The sequence below is a fragment of the Ctenocephalides felis genome, unplaced genomic scaffold (genome assembly GCF_003426905.1).
Source record: "Ctenocephalides felis isolate EL2017-DRISC unplaced genomic scaffold, ASM342690v1 CF-g0.4_SCAFFOLD_03573, whole genome shotgun sequence".
NCBI classification, from domain to species: domain Eukaryota; kingdom Metazoa; phylum Arthropoda; class Insecta; order Siphonaptera; family Pulicidae; genus Ctenocephalides; species Ctenocephalides felis.
In genome coordinates this window covers 2,660,492-2,682,285 of record NW_020539727.1, presented here as the reverse complement: position 1 = coordinate 2,682,285, position 21,794 = coordinate 2,660,492, and the positions used below count along the sequence as shown (strand labels likewise).

Here is a 21,794-nt window from a genome sequence, read left to right as displayed (position 1 = left end):
AAATATTCTACAAATATTTTTTTTATTTAATGAGATATTTGTTCATACCTTAGGAAGAACTTCAGACTAACTATACAATCCATTCTAGATCTCCTAATTAACAAGTTGACCGAAAGGTTATAAAACAAAAAAAATATATATTAAAGCATTTGTAAAATAAATATGAACAAACAATATTCATATATGTCAATTTACCAGAAGCAATTAAAAATCAAATCGAATACCTGACATTAAACATTTATTTAATTTACTTATTAACTTCCCGTAGGGTAAGTTATTGTAATGGGCCGAAAATCGGAATTGAAATTTTTTACATTTCTCGATGTTTTGAAGGTTTCTGAACGTTTTGGCATACCTCAGAAAAAATGGATATGTGTGTGTGTGTGTGTGTGTGTATGTATGTATGGATACAAATTTCCAGTCACGTTTTCGGGCGCACGGATCAACTGATTTGAATGGTTCAAAAAACATTCGATTCCTATCGATAGGGAAAAGAGCTGATTAGTGTTTGGCAAAAGCAGATCCAGCCGTTTCGGGGATACGGAGCAAAGAGTGCAGAAAATGGAAATCGACTTTTTGAGAGAACGGGGTATCCGATTTAAATGATCTAAAAAACATTCAATTAGTAATGATTGGGAGAAGTGTTTATTAGTTGTTCGCAAAGGCAAGTCCAGCCATTTCAAAGATACGGAGCTAAATATGTAAAAAATGGCAGTTTTTGAGAGAACTAAGCGTCCGATTTGAATGATTCAAAGAACTTTCTGCTTGTCTTAACAAAATAATAGATTTTGAAAAAAAAAATGTCTCAATTTTTTTTTTTTTTTTTTTTTTGTATATCGAAATTAATTCAGATTTTATTTTTAATTCTGACTATAGTTCTAATATACTTTAAACAACTTTGCAATTCAGTTTATATAATTCTTATAAATATTAGACAATGTTACAATTACAAGATTTATAATAATTTATTTGAAAACATTCAGTATTCCTCGAACATTTCGTTACGGTACGGGAAGTTCCAGCAATTTGCCTTAAGGCACGATGCCATACACCCCACTAGTTATATATTTGTGATGTGAATTTTAAAAATATGTTTAATCTGAATTATTTTTTGCGTGATTGATTGATTAATTAAATTAAATGGTTATAATTTATGCTCCTTCTTTGCCCGGAATGTCTTCAAACACGGCGGTGTTTGTATCTTTGCTTCAACAAAATTGAAAGTTGTTTGTGTTTACAGATCTCCTGACCAAGACGTCAAGAAGTTTATAAGTTTAGTATATAATCTGTTAGATGAACTTTTTAATAAATATGATTCAATAATTGTGTGCGGTGACTTCAATATCCATTTAAACAAAAGAGACCGGATTAGTGATAGTTTCAAAGTTAGCATGGAATCATTCGGATTATTTCCTACTATTAAAGACCCTACAAGAATAACCATCTCCTCCTCATATTGTATTGATAATTTTTTCACAAATATATCTACGGTAAATTCCTGTGTAATTAATACCGGTCTTACTGACCATTATGGAATTTCGCTCTCTTTGCCTAATACTACTAATTCTACTTCCCACGTGTATCGGTATAAAAGAAAATTTAATATAAAAAATAAATTACTTTTCAAGGAACTACTAGAAAAAGAGACTTGGAATATGTTGGATCAATCCAGTTATCTTACATTTGATACATTTATAAATTCCTTTTTACATAATTTCAACACTGCTTTCTCTATATCAAAACATAAATTGAACATTAATAAAACTCAAACGTGGTACTCTCAAGGCCTATGTATTTCATATAATAAATTATTGCGTTTAGAAAGAGAATCCAAACATAATAGTAATTTTAGTTTTATGATTTATTTTTTGAAATATAGAGAAATTTTCAACGATTTATGTGAACTAGCAGAAATTAAGTACAATGATGATATTATTTTCACTTCTGATAATAAACAAAAAGCGATGTGGTCACTCATAAAATCGGAAGTTAACTTTAAAGCAAATTCTACCAATATTGAATGCCTTAATATTAATAATATAAAAATTTATGATCAGCTATCAATTGCCAACGCATTTAATAATTTTTCGTTTATGAAGCTTTTAATTTGACTAATGCAATCTTTTCTAAAATAAAAACTAATTCAAATTCCTTTTATCTATATCCTATATCCTCCGACGAATTGTCGCATGCAATTTTTTCTCTTAATAATTCTTATTCCTCAGGACCAGATGAAATTTCATCTGACATTTTAAAACAATTTTTCCCATTATTTATTGATAAACTTCTCATATGTTTTAATAACGCTATCGATAAAGACACCTATCCAAAACATCTTAAACATTCAAAAGTTAAGCCTCTTTATAAGAAAGGGGCCACTGATTTAATTAATAATTACAGACCAATTTCATTATTAAATACTTTTGATAAAATTTTTGAAAAAATCTTACATAGTCGTCTTAATAATTTTTTAACAAAAAATGGTATTCTATTTAAAAATCAGTTTGGATTTCGACAAAAATGCTCAACATCCCATTCTATATACACTTTATTACATGATATTATTTTTTCTTTTGAAGATGGTAGATTTTGCATTACAATTTTTTGTGACTTGTCCAAAGCCTTTGATAGTATCTCCCATGATATCCTTTGTAATAAGCTTGATAAATACGGCGTACGTGGTTTAGCTTTTGACTTATTTTCGTCTTATTTATCAAACAGGACTCAGTCTGTTTACTTGAGCGATGATGATAGTTCGGTAATAATATCAGGCAAATTAAATATCAAACTCGGTGTCCCTCAAGGTTCAATACTTGGACCTTTATTATTTCTTATATATATAAATGATCTTCCAAATTGTTCAGATCTTTGTAAATTTATTCTTTTTGCTGATGACACTATAGTATTATTGTTAAAGGAAATTCTTTGGAAGAAATTAGTAACAAATTAAATTTAGTAATGGCTTCAATTTCCAATTGGTTTAAATCCAATAATCTTTTACTCAATAATGATAAAACCCAAATAATGTCATTTCGTACCGTTAATAAAATTAATAATGAGATAAGCTCGCTGAACGTAAATGATACTATTTTCAAATTTTCTTCTATCTCAAAGTTTTTAGGCATACAATTGCATAAAAACTTAAATTGGGACTATCACATTGATTCTATACTAACACCTAATTTAACGAAAACGAGTTTTATGTTAAGAGTTCTTAAATCTAAGGTTAGTTTAAATTGTCTTCTCTCAATTTACTATTCCAATTTTTACTCACACATCGCATATGGAATCCAGTTTTGGGGGTTCTCTCCATCTCTTAACCGCATTTTCAAACTTCAAAAAAGAGCTTTGAGAATAATTTTTTCTATTAGTTCTTTATCTTCTTGTAAAAACATTTTTCGTGAACATAGTATTCTTACCGTTCCCAGTATATTTTTGCTCATTACTTTATCGTTTATAAAAAATAATCCTGAACGTTTCAATTTGTCTTCAATGTCGAATTCTCATTACAAGACAAGAAACTTAACTATTAAAGCACCAGTATTCAAACTTGCAACGTCTTTTAACTCAATTGACGGATTTGGAATTCAACTTTTTAACTTACTACCACTTCACATACGAAAACTAAATAATCATAAATTCCACAATACTATAGTAAAATTCTTAAAAGCTCAATATTTCTATGATATTTCAGAATTTATTAATTTTGATATTAAACAATACTTTGCTAACCAATGATAATTTAGTAATCATCTGCCTCTCATTCATGTCATCTTTTCCCTAAATTTTATTATTTAATAAATTTTACTAACCCTTTCTATATAAAATATCTTTTATTCAAATTCATTTATTAGTATATTTCTTTTTTGATACTGCGCTTTTTCCTTTTTGCAGATCCACATTAGAATTTGACGCACATTAACGGACAGGATTGATTCAAGTCTATTTTCTATCAGTAACTGTCGACATTGCATTTATTATTCCTGATCTTCTAACGGTGCCCAGAACGAAGATATTAAATTGTGCATCATATTCTGAAAACATGCATTGATTATCTAAAATGTTTCAGTTGGTCTCAACTGAATATATCTAATTTTTCTTTTCATTCTAGACTTGGGATGAACTCGGATCGCGTCACTTGCGGTTTCATGATCTCCGATATATATATATTTAATTTTTTGTTTTGTTTTTTCATATTTTAGCGTAAATACGCGTTACCCATGTTCAAAGTCACTCAGAAATTGAGTGGTAATGTTCATGATTATGTAACGTACAATAAAGCGTTTAGAGGTGAAATTTCTTTATGTCTGAGACTTTTCACCAAACTATAAACTATAAACTATAAACTATAATTAATTGATCAGTTTTTTTACAAACGTTGTTATTCAGATGAAAAAATTGATCGCCTCGTTATTATTGTAATAAGTATGTATAACCAGATTATCAATGACGCTTCGCATTTTTTCAAACATTGATACATTTTTGAAAATAAACGTTTTGCCGTAGGGCCGTAAAATTTTAAGATGTTCTATATTAAACATAAAATTTATAAAAATAAAAATTGTGATGAAAAATAGTGGCTTATTTGATACTAAATAAAAATTTAAAAAGTTATATTAAAGTCAAGTATAAATTTTATTGTAATTATTTAAATAAATTTTGAACATAATTGCATTTTACTTATTATTTTCTATAACATCTAGGGTCTAGGCGATCATGATGTGCAGGGCTGAAATCTGCTTGACCATGTTTTCGTACTTAGTACACTAAGAATCACCAGTACAAAAGTTTTAAGCAATACAGAAACACCGTTATTCAAAAAGTTCACTATCTTTCAGCCTAGTATGTCAATAATGTTTCAGACTGAGGATACTTCCTTGTGGCACCCCAAATTCGATAGTCTAAGCACTATATTCTCATCGGTTCTAGCGTGAAGTAATAAAACATAAACACTTGCATTATCAAAATAATTTTAATTAACAGAAAAGCTCAGATGAGACGAGTTTCAAGTAAAAACATATATCCGCTGCAAATATAAACTATCTATTATTTTTCTGAATTAGATAGAATACTGAATAAGTTTGGCTAGGGTATTTTTTTATAGTTTACGATAAAAACTACTATTAAAGAACATATTTCAGTACATTCAATTATATTTCTTTAAAATAAACAGATAATTTTTATTTCATTTTATTTCAAAAATTTCGAGAAGCAACAAATAAAACATCGATAGTCCTCCAAATTTATAAATAACACTTATAGATATATTCCAACTGATCTGACATCATATGTTTTAAACAGTTTTATTTGTCCAAACTTGTACATACATCATTATCATTGTTGATAACTTGATTACGTTCAAATTCACGATCTAAGCATGTTACAGCAAAAAACATCAGCCAAACACTCGATTATACAAAATAGCAAAGCCACACATAGTCAATTCATTTATCATTACATAACAAAAAAAAATGTTTCATTTTAGTCATTCATATTATGATTGCAATTCAGTTTGTCTAAAATCATGTGAACACTCGACTCTTACTAAGATAATTTATTATAAAAATCCTTGTGATCGACAATAATTAAAAAATAATTTAAAATAGGTTGCAATATAAAAATACCTTATAATAAGGAATAAAATATTAAATTGGTGATGGAATATTAATTGCAATTATCGAGTTGGATATTGCAATAACAACGCCATGTAAGATGTAAGTAGAATTAATATGCCAGAAATATAAATTATTTTAATGAATCAGATTAGTATTTAAATTTGATTGAATTCAAAATATTTTCTAAGAGTGCTATTAATTACTATTAAACTTTAAAGAATTTTCATAAATAAATGTCCACTTTTTGTTAACATAAATTAAATTTTAGAATGTTCGTTTAGACAATATATTCTAGCACTAAACAAAATTTATTAAAATTATAAAAAAAGAATCCAATTTCAAGAAACGGTTTGGCTGACGTCTAGGAAAACTAATGAACTCTTATTCATAATTTATTTGATCGCTTTTTTTGCTTATTGGCATACACTTTTAAATCTTATTTATACAAAATTAGCAACATCAGTAACGATGATCGAACTAGTACGAATTATTTACAAAATACCATCTAAAAAACGAGGCGTATTTTTTAAATTTTACTCACAGTTCAAATGCTCTTGAATACTATGTGAATCAACTGCATAATATACTCAAAAAAATAAATAAATATTACTAAATATGAAGTGAATCTATACAGTAAAAAATCAGTTATAAAAAAAAATTATAAACTTATGTGAGAAAGTTTTTATAATTTTAGTGAAAATTAGTGTTAGTGTTGATAACAAAAAGTATAAAGTATCAAATGTTCAATAGTGCAGATATAGACAGCTTTAGTAATACACATCCACACACACACAAACTCTAACACAAATTTTGATCTCAAACAATTCAAAATCATTTGTAACGTCGATAAATCATGAAATTAGCAAATCGGATTTTCTGGCGAAAACAAAAACTTCTACCCATAATTAATAATTATTTGTTACCTGTAGTTTGATTATATCCACAAGTTTCTCTACAAAAACCATGCTAATAAATTATCATAAAATGATTTGAGAATGTAATTATATATTTATAGCCTTCAGTGAAACTTGCCAGTAATTGTTCTATCTAAACTAAAACTAAAATCAATCTGAACTAGTTGTAAGTGCATTTGCCTTTTTAAGATAAATTGAATAAAATTTCTCAAAGTGAATTTGATAAGAAATCGTAATATTAATTTACTAGTGAATTTACAAGTAAACTATTGCAGATTTTTCAATTTCGTTCTGCCAAATATAGTAGGTAGTAATTGTAAAGTAAAGTTACCGTTTTTGGCACTTATTGCCCCGTATTTTCAGAACGGCTAGACCTGCCTTCGCCAAAAACTAATCAGCACGTCTTCTTATCAATACGAATCGAATGTTTTTTGAATTATTGAAATTGGTTGATCGGTGTTCCCGAACTCGTCGACGAAAATTTGTATCCGCACGCACGCACGCTGGCTCGCACGCATACACACTCACACATACACAAACACATATACACACATACATTTTTTCTAAGGTATGACAAAATGTTCAGAAATCTTTGAAACAAAAAGATACATAAAAATTTTCATTTTCGATTTTTTGTGTGATTACTATAACTTACCCTACGGGAAGTTAAAAGTGTAGAAGTAAAATGGGCTTATAGAGCGACGCAAGAAAAAAGAACTTTTCTGCATGAGGCCGTTGGAAAAATCTACTAGGAAACGATTGTTTTTTGCACGACTTTGTCAAAAACAAAATATTTGGACTAAATGGTCCAGGAGAAAAAGGAATGCAGATGCATCAATGATTTACAATTAATCAACAATAGAAAATTCGGGATGTAAAAGAAGCTCAAAACACAACGGCGTGGGAGCGGAAGTTGGAGAAGCAACTAGTGGTGCATGGCATCGTGTCTGAAAGCAAATTGCTGGAACTTCCCGCACCAAGAATTAAGTTTTTTTGCAAACTTTAAATTTTTTGAAACATTGAGAATTTTGAATTTTTTCACAAATTTAAAAAAATAGACTTTTAAAAAAATTGATTTTTTTATATTTCAAATTTTTTTTTACACTTTGAATTTTCTGAAAAATTAGAATTTTTTTCAAAGCAGTCGTGCTGCGTGACTGTTTTAGACAGAAAATATCAAATGATTGACATCAAATATCAAAGCGCGTAAACATTGATACGGAACCCATAACAATGTAAACAATACTTATATTTATTATTAAAATCTCTATAAAATATCTCAATTCGTGCATATATCTAATGATCATTTTCGACCGCCAGATCGCTTTTTTTCCCACTTTTTACACTCGATCTCTAAAACCGCTAGTAGTCCTGCTTCAGCAAAAATTTAGACGGTACTTAATTTTGTCAATACAAATAAAATATTTTTTGAATTATTTAAATCGGACGCTTCGTTCTCGCAAAAACTATATCACCTGCCTTTGCCAAAAACTAATCAGCACGTCTACCTATCAAAACAATTCGAATGTTTTTTTAATCATTCAAATCGGTTGATCCGTGTTCCCGAAATCGTCGACAAAAATTTGTATTCGCACACACACACATTCATCTTTTCTAAGGTATTCCAAAATGTTCTAAAACCTCTGAAACGCAAAGCGATATAAAAAATTTCATTTTCGATTTTTTGGCGATTACTTACCCTACGGGAAGTTTATAGTTAAAAATGAACTATAAACAAGACAAGAACGGGGAGTAAATTGAATGTGGTGCCATTATATCATAAACCTGTCTCTGGTCAAAGCGCCAATAATAATAATAATTAGTAAAGTACGATACCAAAATTAACTTGACTCGCACATTTATCTCTATTTGACCTTCGTTAACATAATAATCATTCGCATTTTTGTAGCAGATAGCATAATTGTGTTCGTTTTTCTAGTCATAGCATGACAACGCTAAAATTCGGATATATTAAAACACGCAGACTCACAAAAGATTCATGGTCATATATATTTATTATTACGTGACGGACTTGTTCAATTAATTCGTTCTCAGTTGTTTAATAATTGAGGATCGGTCAGTTCTGATGCGCAGTTTGTATACAAACATTCAAATACATGAATTAAATTAAATAAAAGTGATAATGATAATAAATATTAGATGAAAAATAATAAAGTATTAAACAAAATATAGGTGAAAATTGTTACGAAATAGTGTAAATGTAAATTTTACAACGATAGAGTTTGTGAACCGTATAATTTAACCATGTGTAAATAAATAAAATAAAGGATAGATACCTACTAAATAAATCAAAATACAGTATTAAAAGTAAGAAATTTACAACGAGACCATGTAAGTTAAAATATATATCAAATATAAATAAATGCTATTATAATATAGACTCTGGACAACCTGATATCGTGTAGTAGCGATGTCTGTTTTCATTTGAAAATATAAATCAAAAATATGTTTCCATTTTGAAATAGCCCATTAGCAATAGCAAAGAAAAATCTCTCACACTATTTTTTCTTGAATCGTGTTCGAGTTTCAGTCAACTCAGACAGCTACCCTAGTGTAGTACTACCCATTATTATTTTTATTATATTATAATATTTATAAATTTATATTTTACTTTTTCTTAAATATACATAAAATACATTTTAACTGCTTCTGTTTTGTTTGACAAATAAAAATTAATAAATCATATTAGACACTAAATAATTATGTTCAAGTTTCATGAAAATTATATTGTTTTCAATAAAGAGCATTTTAAAATTTTTTAAAATTTTTTGATATTTTCTTCTAATAATTGTTATTTTGAATTAAATATTGACATAAGTGATTTAATAAAAAATTATTGACTCATCCTATTGACTTCTCCTAAATGATTATACTCTAGTTTTGTAAGAGTTAGATTATATTTCTTTAGGAACTACAAATTTTTAGAAAATTTTTGGTTATCAGTATTTTTTCATTTTCTTGGTATAATTGCAAAATTGTTTTTTGTTTCAATTATTAAAAAATGACTTTTCTATTAATTAATTTTTTATTGTCAATTATTTTGATTAAAAAACATTTTTGATGGTATCCTAATTATTTTAATATGATTACATACTCTATATTATTTTAATATGGAAAAATTAATGACTTTATCTTTTAAGTATTAGTAAATCATCAGTCATTTTTTGTACTGAATTTTACTGAAATAATAATAATTAATAAGGATGATTTTTTATAATTTATCAAAGAATGACTTTTTGCAATTATTATATCTTTATTGATATTTTGATTAATTTAGGTAACTAAACGATTTCATTTAATTTTGAAATAAAATTTGGTTTTTAAATGTTGGAAAATTATTTACATATCTTAATTTCCTTTGAACTTTTTGGTTAGTAATATTTAACCGTTTATTTTATTGATATAATAAACAATGATTTTTGAAATTTTATTGTACATAAAAAGAATATCATTAGATTGTAAATACTTTTCCAAGTTTGGGTTTAATAATGGTAATAGTACTGAATAATAACCATTTTAAATTATTGAAAATTTAATTATTTTGAAAATTAGTAAGATGTTGAAATTGGTAAAACAGTTACAAAGTGAAAAAATCTTTTTGAATTTAGTTGATTAAAGATTATTTTTTTGAACTGAAACTACTACTGATAACGTTTTAAAAATCGAATACTTACAAATGATAATGATAACTTTTGAAAGATATATTTTTAGCAAGCACTAATCGCAATATTAATTTATTCAACAACTATAAATAATTATCAAGTTTTTCAGATAATGATTATAAATTGATATATGTAATTTTATCAATTTTGCATAAAATCGTATTCTACAAAGTTGAAGTACCTGTAAGTGATAATTAGTGATAAAGCAGATATGAATATTTAAAATTTGAATATATTATTTATCAAAAATGGTAATTATATATTTTGTTTAAATTTATAAACTTTATAAGCCAAAGCAACAACCGTTTATATTCTTAGAATTAGAATATAACTTTTAATATATCAGTTAAAGATATCGTATCGCATGATATAAATATTTATGATCGTGTAAAACAATATAAAATATATGCAATACATTTTTTTCAATTTCAGCAAAATGATAGCCTTAATATTATTAGGAGCTATTTTACTCTGGGGATTATACAAATATGGAACTTGGAACTATGATAGATTTAAGGGCACGATTGCTCCTTATATAGAACCAGTACCCTTTATAGGAAATTCTTTAAAATTCATTTTAAGACAAGAAGATATGATTGAGAGCATGGGAAGATCATATACAGCGTTTCCAAATCACAGGTAATAATTAAAAAAAAAAACAATATTAGTAAAAATGACAAAACTTATCGTGTATCAACTGCAGATAATACTTATTTCTCTCCACAATTTTTTATTGGAAATTGACAATTGAAAAATTGTAGATTAATTTGAAAATTGTATTTCAACGTACGAGGTCTGTTCAAAAAGTACCCGGAATTTTCGTTTTTTCAAAAAAATATTTATTTATTTGTCTACATTAATGTGGTCCCCTTCAAAGTAGTCCCCCCCAGATATAATACACTTATGCCAGCGTTTTTTCCAATTTTCGAAGCACCCTTGATATTCACTTTTTGATATGTCCTTGAGCACTCTCAGCGATTTTCTTCAATCGAGGAAAACCGCCGTCCTTTCATGGGTCTCTTCAACTTTGGGAATAGGAAAAAGTCACACGGAGCCATATCTGGTGAATTTTTGCACTTTGCAACACTTTATTTCATTTTTTACGCAAAATTTAATACAAATTCTTTGACTTTTCAATTCTTCCATTGTAAAAATCGCCGAGCTCAGAAAAACACGTCGAACCTTAGCGACTACCACAGACAAAGTAAACAGTGAATATAGCTGAAAATTTCATCATACTTTAGGGGCATGTATACCAACACAATAAAAAAAAATTTTGACAATCAGACACTCCAGACCCGCGAAATTTAATTATTAGTAATTCCGGGTACTTTTTGAACACACCTCGTATTTTCTGTATTTAATCACGATCAATTTAATTTTATATTTTACATTGCTATTTTAAAATATTCTAAATTACCTTTGGATATCGTGGCATTAGAAGTTACCATAAGCTATTTATAGGTTGTGTCTAATATCTTTAATTCTGACTTACATGCAACATTTAAAATCAACTCCAATGTTGATTCCGAAAGCTTCAGCATTATAAATTAGTATCGCCTGATTGTAACCTTATATTATTTCTCATAATTGAAAAGTGGTGACTTTATAGATTTGTAGGAAACTTTCAAATGGGCTTACCTTCCGTTCTATTGCGAGATCCTGAACTTATTCGTCAAGTAGCCGTTAAAGATTTCGACAATTTCCCAAACCATCGTGTTTTCTTCGATCCAGCAGCAGAACCGTTATTTGGAAGCAGCCTCTTCGCTCTGCAAGGTAAAATAACTAGCTAAATATATTGATGTAACAAATGATGCTAAGAGCTTTGGATATCTAAATTATGTGATTATTATTTTTTGTAGATCAGAAATGGCGTGACATGCGAGCTACCCTTAGTCCAGCTTTTACTGGAAGCAAAATGCGACTAATGTACGAATTTATTATTGAATGCGCACAACAATTGACTGATCATCTACATGAGGAAGTTAGTAAAAAAGGTAAATGTAGCCAATTTCTATTAAGAAAACATGTATTGACAATCATGTCTGTAAAAAAGTCTCAAAAACACAATAACTAATAAAAACGAAACATTTAACTAGTAAGAGTTCACTTCACTCAGTAAGTCCGTAGGATAACTAAGGAAAACCATTTTTTTATTTTACTCAATATAGATTATTTCGAAGACGATATATCTATTATAGCAAAATTCTAAATTTTCTAAACCATTTTTGTAGTACGATTTATACTTAGCCACAAAATTCGGCTATCATCTCATAATTTGGCAAAAATTTCTTCAGAGTGGGGTGGGGAACAGATCTAAAAAATATAGTGAGTGAGGAAGCTATTCGGAACCCAACTCATGTTTTTTGCCACTAGTCCCGTCATTCAAGCTTAAATTAGGTAAGAATCTCGGAATTCGAGATACCCAGCTGTATACTATAAAATAGCACCCTAGTTGTCTCAAAACCTACATATGGTACGTACACCTTATAATATGTAGGTTTTGAGACAACTTTAAGGGTGATATTTCAGGGTATTTACAGACTTACAGCTGTGTATCTCAAATTCCGAGCAGAACTTACTACAGTCGGTCGACTAAGAGCGTGGCCGACTTTAACGACAGTTAATGAAAGATTTTAGTCTAATTCTTTCGTGAGCCGATAAAGTGAAGCTTTGTCCTTGATGCATTGTCAACAAAGGTTTAGTTGCCGTTGATCTTTTGAGAAAGAATCACGTTAAACGCCATGAGTGCTAAGTTATGCGTCGCGTTACCAGGCTGCGCCCTTTTGCATCCACCCAAATGGTCCTCAATTATCGCAATCAGCTGCTGCCAACATATGAAAATGTTGAAGGCATTTGTACAGAATTCGATACACCTATATAAGGTTGCTAAAAATGTCGATGATTTATCAGAACGTGGTTCAAATAAAAAAGAGGAAAAAAGAACAGTGAATTTGTTTTTGCGGAATCCTGCTTTAACACTGCAGCAAGGACGAGAAAAATGAATTGCAAACTGTTTAGAAATATCTACGAAAATATCTACAAAACTATCTGCATCTTTCTTCGTATTCATGATCTAAAATGGCGCACCACAAGCCTCTGACGACTGAAAAAACATGTATTTCTTTTCCGCTTGAGCACTTGAAAATATTGATAGAGATTTTGAAAATGTCATTTTTACTGATAAAAGTTCTATATGAGCACGTACTGCCCTCATTGAGCCGTTAAATTAAAATACGAGCCGTCAGACTATAATAATCCGTTAAATTAGTAAAAAGCAGGCATCGGAGATGCCAGCCAATTGTCGACTCTGGTGGTGACTGGACACATATTGACCAAATTGCATCATTGCTTGTAACGTGTACAATGCATATATAAATATTAAAGTTTCATAAAATAATTATTTTTATTAAGTAACACGGCCACGCTGTTACTTGACCGACTGTATAATGACTGGACTACACTATTTTCACGAATTTGTGACTTGGTGCGTTGTTTTGATGAAACAGCATTCTTTTAAATTTTTCCAATAACGTCATAGAATAGTCACTGTTGATGGTCTCGTCTTTCTCTAAATAGGTGATAAAGATCACTACTTGCTTATCCCAAAAAACTGACGTCATAACCTTGCCAGCTGATTGTTTGCATTTTTTCTTGTCATCGTGTCTAGTCCGCTCGGCTAACTATCTATTCGACTCCGGAGTGTAATGACTAATGATGAAGCCAGGTGTCATCTTGATAAAAAAAACTCAGTTTTATTTCGATTAAACAGCTCCAAATACTCTTACGAATCATAAACTCGTTATGCTGTTGGTCAAATGTGAGTTCGCGCGGCACCCATTTAGCACAAAGGTTTTTCCTATTCAAATATTCGTGAACGATATGTCCATCGCGTTCCCAGGCAATTTTACTTTTCGGTTTTTCAAAATGTATCGGTGGACTTTTTTCAACATTTTGCGGTGTATCCGCCTCAATTGGCCTTCCAGAGCGTTCAGCATCGTTAGTGTCTTTATGGCCACAATTAATATTAGCGTAACAATTCTCCATCATCTGCCTCGATTAAGCACAGTCCAGATAACACTTATCAAGCAATACTTTGGCAGAATGGTATTTTTACCCATCAAAAAGAAATGACATATCAACCAACGAAATTGCTTTGAATTCATGATTTCGAAAGACTCTAAAGTAGCGTCACTAGAACCTCTATAACTTGTAAACTAATTGTCAGATTGTGATGAAATTGGGACATAAATCTTCTTAAAGTTGTTGCTTACTACAAATCATATAGATGACTACATAGCTACATCATCTATTGGTTATCCTACGGACTTATTGAGTGATGTAATGCCTGGTCGATGATTGTTTAGAAAATGTACAATTTTTTACAACTTGAATAATTGTAAATTTTAATATATATAGTTTTAAAGCAGTTGGTATAAAATATTGCACATTTATCATTAAAGTGCCAAAATTACAATCCACATCCTTTGCCTAAATATATTTAACAAATCCTTCTCTTTTACAGGTACTTTGGATTTAGAAATTAAGGATCTCGTCACAAAATATGCTAATGACGTTATAGCAACCTCTGCATTTGGAATTAAAGTTGATACTCTGAAAGATCCTGATAATGAATTTTATAGAATGGGTAAAAAAGTAACCAACTTTTCTGGAGTATTAGTGAACTTGAAATTTGCCGCCTTCTTGATGATGCCTCAAGTTATGAAGGTAAATTGTTCTTCCTCACAAATAAAACGCACCATCATAATCTTAAATTAGCTTTTAAAGTTTTCATATTTATAGTTTTTCAAAATAACTTTACTCAATCAAGAATGCGGTCAATTCTTCCGTACTTTGGTACATGGTACCATGGATGAGAGAGAAAAACAAGGAATTGTTCGTCCTGATATGATTCATTTACTAATGCAAGCCAAAGAGGAGCATTGAAGCACGATGCAGGAGCAGATGCAACTCAGGACACAGGTTTTGCCACCGTTACTGAATCTTCAATAACAAAAACACCAACTCCTAAGAGAGGTAAGTGGTAAAAACTAACATCAGTAGTAAGTAAGTATTTTGATCTCGCTAATTCAAGACCCAATACACGACTTTGTAATTTCAGTATTATTTTGTAGTCTACTACTTTCTATAACATTTCTTTGAATTTTTGTTTATGATTTTTCCACCTAAACTCAACCAGTTGAAAATTACAGCCTGGTCAAATGACGAGATAACTGGTCAAGCATTGCTCTTCTTCTTGGCTGGTTTCGAATCAATTTCTGCATCAACTTGTTTCATTGCATACGAATTAGCAATAAATCCAGATGTTCAGAAAACACTGCAAGATGAAATAGATGAAGTTTGTGAAGATTTGGAACAATCCAATCAAAAACTAGTAGATTATGAAAGATTGCACAAGATGAAGTACTTGGATATGGTCGTATCAGGTAATAAATCTAATTTTTGACTCATTATTTTTAATTCATAAAGTTATGAATGTTTATTTTAGAGGGTTTAAGAAAATGGCCAGCAGCTCCATTCACTGACAGAGTTTGCGTTAATGGATACTCTTTGGAAGATTATGAAGGAAATAAGTTTGAGGTTAATTAAATTAATACCATCTCATCAAACTGTCAATTAATTGACATTTGGTTTGGTTGTTACAGGTAAAGAAAGGAGAAGCTGTGCTGTTTCCAATATACAATATACATCATGACGAGAAATATTACGATAATCCACATAAATTTGATCCAAGCAGATTTAGTGAAGAAAACAAAAACAATATCAAGCCGTTTACATACATGCCTTTTGGTGTAGGACCTAGAAATTGCATAGGTAATTATAAAAACAATAATAATACGACCTGAAACTTGTTCAAATTCTTTTATATAAACTATAAAAATGATTCTTATGAACTATAAAATGATGCTTTTACTCAACTAGAAATTAGATAAATTTTTATAAATTTATTGAGCACTTTCAAGTCCTAGTTTGAAAACTCTTAGAACCTTTAATTTTCAAACTAAGGATTTTGTATTGAATATCGGTCAATAATTGAATTAATTACTTTTCGAACGATACTTTATCAAATTTATAACAAAACAATATCTTCGTGGTGATCAAAGAAATTAAAATTTGGTCCTAATTTTCTCTACAAAAGATTTACCATTAAATAAAATTTTCGCACTATTTTTACATGCAGGTTCAAGATTCGCTCTGATGGAAATGAAAACATTGCTTTTCAACATTTTGAAAGAATTTGACATAGTGCCTTCTGAAAAAACTCAGATTCCATTAAAACTGGCAAAGGGTTTGATGCAAATGAAACCAGAAAAAGGCTTCTGGGTAAAATTGCAACCACGAAAAACGAGAAAATAAATACGATAGATATAAATGAACGCCTATATTTATAGCATCAGCGAATGAACATTCAAATCTTATAATATCTTATTAATATATTTGTGATATGCTATTCCTATATGTACAATTTTGTCATTTAACATATAAAAAAACTAATATTTTTGATTAGTGAAAGATGTGATTGATATTTTATGATAAATATTAATAATATTTTGCATCTTTTAAATGTATTCGAATACACATGGCTTTTAAATATTCAAGTCAGCAATAAAATACTGCATTTATAAATCTTTGTAAGTGCACACTTATAGTATTAACAATTAGGTCAACATGTAGAGTTTGTAAGTAAATCCGAATTTAGTATACTTAATATTCAGTATTTCAAACAGCTAAAATATATAACTATATTCTTATTGCTTAAATAAGAAAATAGTTTTAATAAAAAAAATGAATTATATTGTTTTATACAAAAACTTTTTATATTTATAGTAAAAATGACGTGTAGAATTCATGTGCAGCAATTACTTGTATGTAATAGCTTTAAAATTAATACATTAATAAACAAAATGAATTATAGTTGCATAAAATTAGTAAGTATTTTTAAATAGATATAGATGTTAAAATTTTCTGTCACAATGTTAGTAGCACATCAATAAATTTATAAATTGTGTTAAAAACTTATCACAAAGCTGAACAATATAAATATTCTACAAGTATTTTTTTAATGAAATTTGATAATTATCCATAGCTTATAATTTGACGCCGAAACTTCAGATTATCTTCGGAGCCCATTTTAGGTCAATTAATATGAAACAAGTTGATAAAAAAGATCTGAAACAAAAAAATGTTAAAGCATTTTTACAACAAATGTAATAAGTGAAAACAAACAATATTTATACACCACAAAACAATAAACAACATTTATTTAATTTACTTATATTTAACTTTGATATCAAAAGACATATCATATTTATTCAATAAAAATAGTTTGTACATTTGTATGAGAAATTAATTAACATGTCTGCTTTAATGTAATACATAAAATTTATTGAACCAATTTCATAAGGTAGAAGTAAATTAGCAATCCGTGTTTACCATTGTCTCGCTAATTTATTTTTAAATATTTGTTGTGTGAATTGTAAAAATAGGTTTAATTTGAATGAGTTTTTGCGTGTTTGATTGATTAATTAATTGATCAGTTTTTACAAACATTGTTATTCATATGAAAAAATGTTCGGCCTCGTTATTATTGTAATAAGTATAACCAGATTATCAATGACGTTTCCGATCATAAGGCCAAACAGTTATCAGCTTTGCAAAGAAACTTTGATTCAATTCATTCATTAAATTAATTATTCCAATGGTCTTTAATATTTTAGTTCCTTCAAAACATATTGGGAAAGTATTGATTAGTTTTAATCCCGTTCTTGTTAAAGTAATCTAAACTAGCTGTAAGTGGAATTCTGTCTTAAGGCAATTAGGGCATCGTGCCTTAAGGCAAATTGCTGGAACTTCCCGTACCAACAATTATTTTTTTTAAAAACGATTAACATTTTTGAAAAAATTTACTTCGAAAAAAATTTACTTTGAAAAAAATAAGATTTTTGAGAAACTATAAATTGGACAAAAAATTACTTTTTTTTTGGAAAAAAAATTTTTTTTTTAAAAAAAAATTTTTTTTTAATTTTTAAAAAAAAAAAAATTTTTTTAAATTTTTTTTTTTTGAAAAAAAAATTTTTTCTTTATTTTGACATATTTTGGAAGATCTGAACTTGTTTTTCAAAGCAATCGTACTGCTTTAACTGCATAGAGACAAAATATAAAGCGCGTAAGCGCGGCGTCGCTGTCTAACGGGTAAACATTGATACGGAACCCATAGGAAAATAAACAAAATTTATACTTATTGTTGAAATCTCTATAAAATATCTGAAAATTTGATGTGCACATATGTCTAATGATCATTTTTGACCGCCAAATGACATTTTTTTTACTTTTTTTGTTAGATCTCCGAAACCGCTAGACCTGCCTTTATGAAAATTTGATCAGTTCTTTACCTTGTCAATACAAGTAAAATGTTTTTTGAATTATTAAAATCGGACGCTCCGTTCTCTTAAAAACTGAGTTACCGTTTTCGGCACTTTTGCCCCGTATCTCCGGAACGGCTAGACCTGCCTTCGCCAAAAACTAATCAGCACGTCTCCTTATCAATACGAATCGAATGTTTTTTGAATTATTTAAATCGGTTGATCCGTGTTCCCGAAATCGTCGACGAAAATTTGTATCCGCACATACATACACACACGCACACACACACACCCACGCACACACACACACACACACACACACATACATCCATTTTTTCTAAGGTATGCCAAAATGTTCAGAAACCTCTGAAACGTAAAAATATATAAACATTTTCATTTTCGATTTTTTTGCGATTACTATAACTTACCCTACGGGAAGTTAAAAATTAAAATTTGGAATAATATGTACGCTCTTAGGACACGATTTATGTATCAGATTTCGTTGTTTTTGTGTCGAAAATACTAAATTCGGCAATTTTGTCATGAATATTGAAACAGGTACTCATAACATTGAGGTTTATTAACAAATCCTTCTCATTTTTTCAAACTTTGATGAATTTAAAAAAATAAACTAGCTGTAAGTGGAATTCTGTCTTAAGGCAATTAAGGCATCGTGCCTTGAGGCAAATTGCTGGAACTTCCCGTACCAAAAATTATTATTTTTTTAAAAACGATTAACATTTTTGAAAAAAAAAATTACTTTGAAAAAATAAGATTTTGAGAAACTATAAATTGGACAAAAAATTACTATTTTTTGAAAAAAATTTTTTTTTAAAAAATTTTTTTTTTAATTTTTTTTTTTTTTTTTTTTTTGAAAATTTTTTTTTTTTTATTTTGACATATTGTGGAAGATCTGAACTTTCTTTTCAAATCAATCGTACTGCTTTAACTGCATAAAGACGAAATATCAAACCGCGTAAGCGCCGCGTCGACGTCTAACGCGTAAACATTGGTACGGAACCCATAGGAATGTAAACCAAAATTATACTTATTGTTAAAATCTCTATAAAATATCTGATAATTTGATGTGCATATGTCTAATAATCATTTTTGACCGCCAAATGGCTCATTTTTTTACTTTTTCCTCCATATCTCCGAAACCGCTAGACCTACCTTTATGAAAATTTTATCGATTCTTCATCTTGTCAATACAAGTGAAATGTTTTTTGAATTATTCAAATCGGACGCTCCGTTCTCTCAAAAACTGAGTTACCGTTTTCGGCACTTTTTGCCCCGTATCTTCGGAACGGCTAGACCTGTCTTCGCCAAAAACTAATCAGCACGTCTCCTTATCAATACGAATCGAATGTTTTTTGAATTATTCAAATCGGTTGACCCATGTTCCCGAAATCGTCGACGAAAATTTGTATCCGCACATACATACACACACGTACATACATACATACATACACACACACATACACACACACACACACATACATCCATTTTTTCTAAGGTATGCCAAAATGTTCAGAAACCTCTGAAACGTAAAGATATATAAAAATTTTCATTTTCGATTTTTTTGCGATTACTATAACTTACCCTACGGGAAGTTAATAACTTTATAACTTTAACATGTTTCCCACTTTTAAAATTACTTGTGTTACTGATGAAATAGAAGTAAGTAAAGATCTTATTATTATACCAGTCATATGACTAGTCTACGAAACCAATTTTCGCATTACTTTATCTAATAACGTCCAAATACGAATGGATTGATTAGAAATCCATTTGTCATTGAGAAACATGATGATTTCGGTCATTCAACAGCAGAGCAGAAAATGATAATTGATTTATCTAATGATAGCCCATTGAAGCAGATGTTTCAGGACGAAAATATATTGTTAAGTTATGGTTACCAGTAAAGGGCGATTTTCCTACTTTGGCAAATAATGCTTTAGAAATTTTATTACCATTTGTAAGATCTTACTTATGTGAAACAGAAAATTCTTATAATAAATAGTTATGTTTGTATGTATATTTTTTATAATACTGTGTATTATTTGGCATAATTTCAGTAATATTAAGTATATTTAAATTAAATTGTTAGAAAAATAAGAAGGGGAGGGGGCGCAATATTTTTTTCATTCGAAAGGGGGGCGCAAGGATGATGATGATGATGATGATAAATTTTATATTTCTATCAATATATGTTACAAAGTCCAGTATAATATTTTATGCATTACTACCCAATAGGTATTTTTGCAATTTATGGATGGTATTTAAGGAAATTTTAATAATCTAGTTACATTTCAATATCAATAATGTTGACAATAAGTGAAAAAAGGAAAACAAAAAAAACACTATTCGTTCAATTATAACTTACAACTAAGATAACACTAAAGCTTAATACTAACTAAAATATATTATTATGAATAAGTGTAACTATATCTTTTCCAAATACTACTGCTCTATCAGGTGGTTTGGCAAAGCGTATTTGCCATACCATATCATGTCTGGTGTGATTCTTCCTAGGCTTTTTATGATTGGATTTGGACTATGTTTGCAATTTTCGAAGAATTTCGCCGTCATGTTGAGTATGGTCTCTTTAAAAGGTTGCAGGTTGGAGTTTTCATGAAGATACTTACTAGATTTGTAGTGTTTCGTAATTGGATCTCTCTGCTCATTTAGTATTAATCGTAATACTTTATTTTGTAATATTTGCAGTTTATGAATATTACTTTTACATGTAGTGACCCAAATTTGTGCCGCGTAGGTGATTATCGGTCTTATTAATATGAGATATATTGTCCTCTTGTTTTTTGAGTTCAGAACACTGTTTCGATGTAGTAGTGATTTTAGTGCGTTCATTGCCCCGTATGCACTACTTAATTTATTTTTAATGTGTTTTGTGAAGGTTAATTTTTGGTCCAGTGTGACACCCAAGTATTTGACACTGTTTTTCCATTCGATTGGTATATTTGTTACTTGTAAATTGTTATATGGAATACTTCTTTTATTATATTTAGAAAGAATTATTGCCTCGGATTTTTGGGCATTAATTTTAAGGCGCCACAATTTCGTGTAGTTTATGATCTCGTTTATATGTTGTTGAATTCTCTCTATTATTAAAGTAACTGATCTTGATGAGCTTAGGATTGCCGTGTCGTCTGCAAATATCAGCATGTCCGTTTTGGG

At 29.2% G+C, this 21,794-nt stretch overlaps 1 protein-coding gene across 1 annotated transcript; it reads left to right on the top strand.

Moving 5' to 3' along the window:
* The first annotated feature begins 8,779 nt into the window (after positions 1 to 8,779).
* On the top strand, positions 8,780 to 16,607 carry LOC113389294 (cytochrome P450 9e2-like). The gene is made up of 11 exons (XM_026626343.1): positions 8,780 to 8,881; positions 10,645 to 10,851; positions 11,825 to 11,988; positions 12,075 to 12,209; positions 14,738 to 14,940; positions 15,016 to 15,138; positions 15,171 to 15,249; positions 15,426 to 15,659; positions 15,722 to 15,813; positions 15,879 to 16,047; positions 16,415 to 16,607. Exons 2-11 carry the CDS (start codon positions 10,649 to 10,651, stop codon positions 16,588 to 16,590), a joined length of 1,578 nt encoding a protein of 525 aa, XP_026482128.1. The 5' UTR covers positions 8,780 to 8,881; positions 10,645 to 10,648; the 3' UTR covers positions 16,591 to 16,607.
* The last annotated feature ends 5,187 nt before the right edge of the window (positions 16,608 to 21,794 follow it).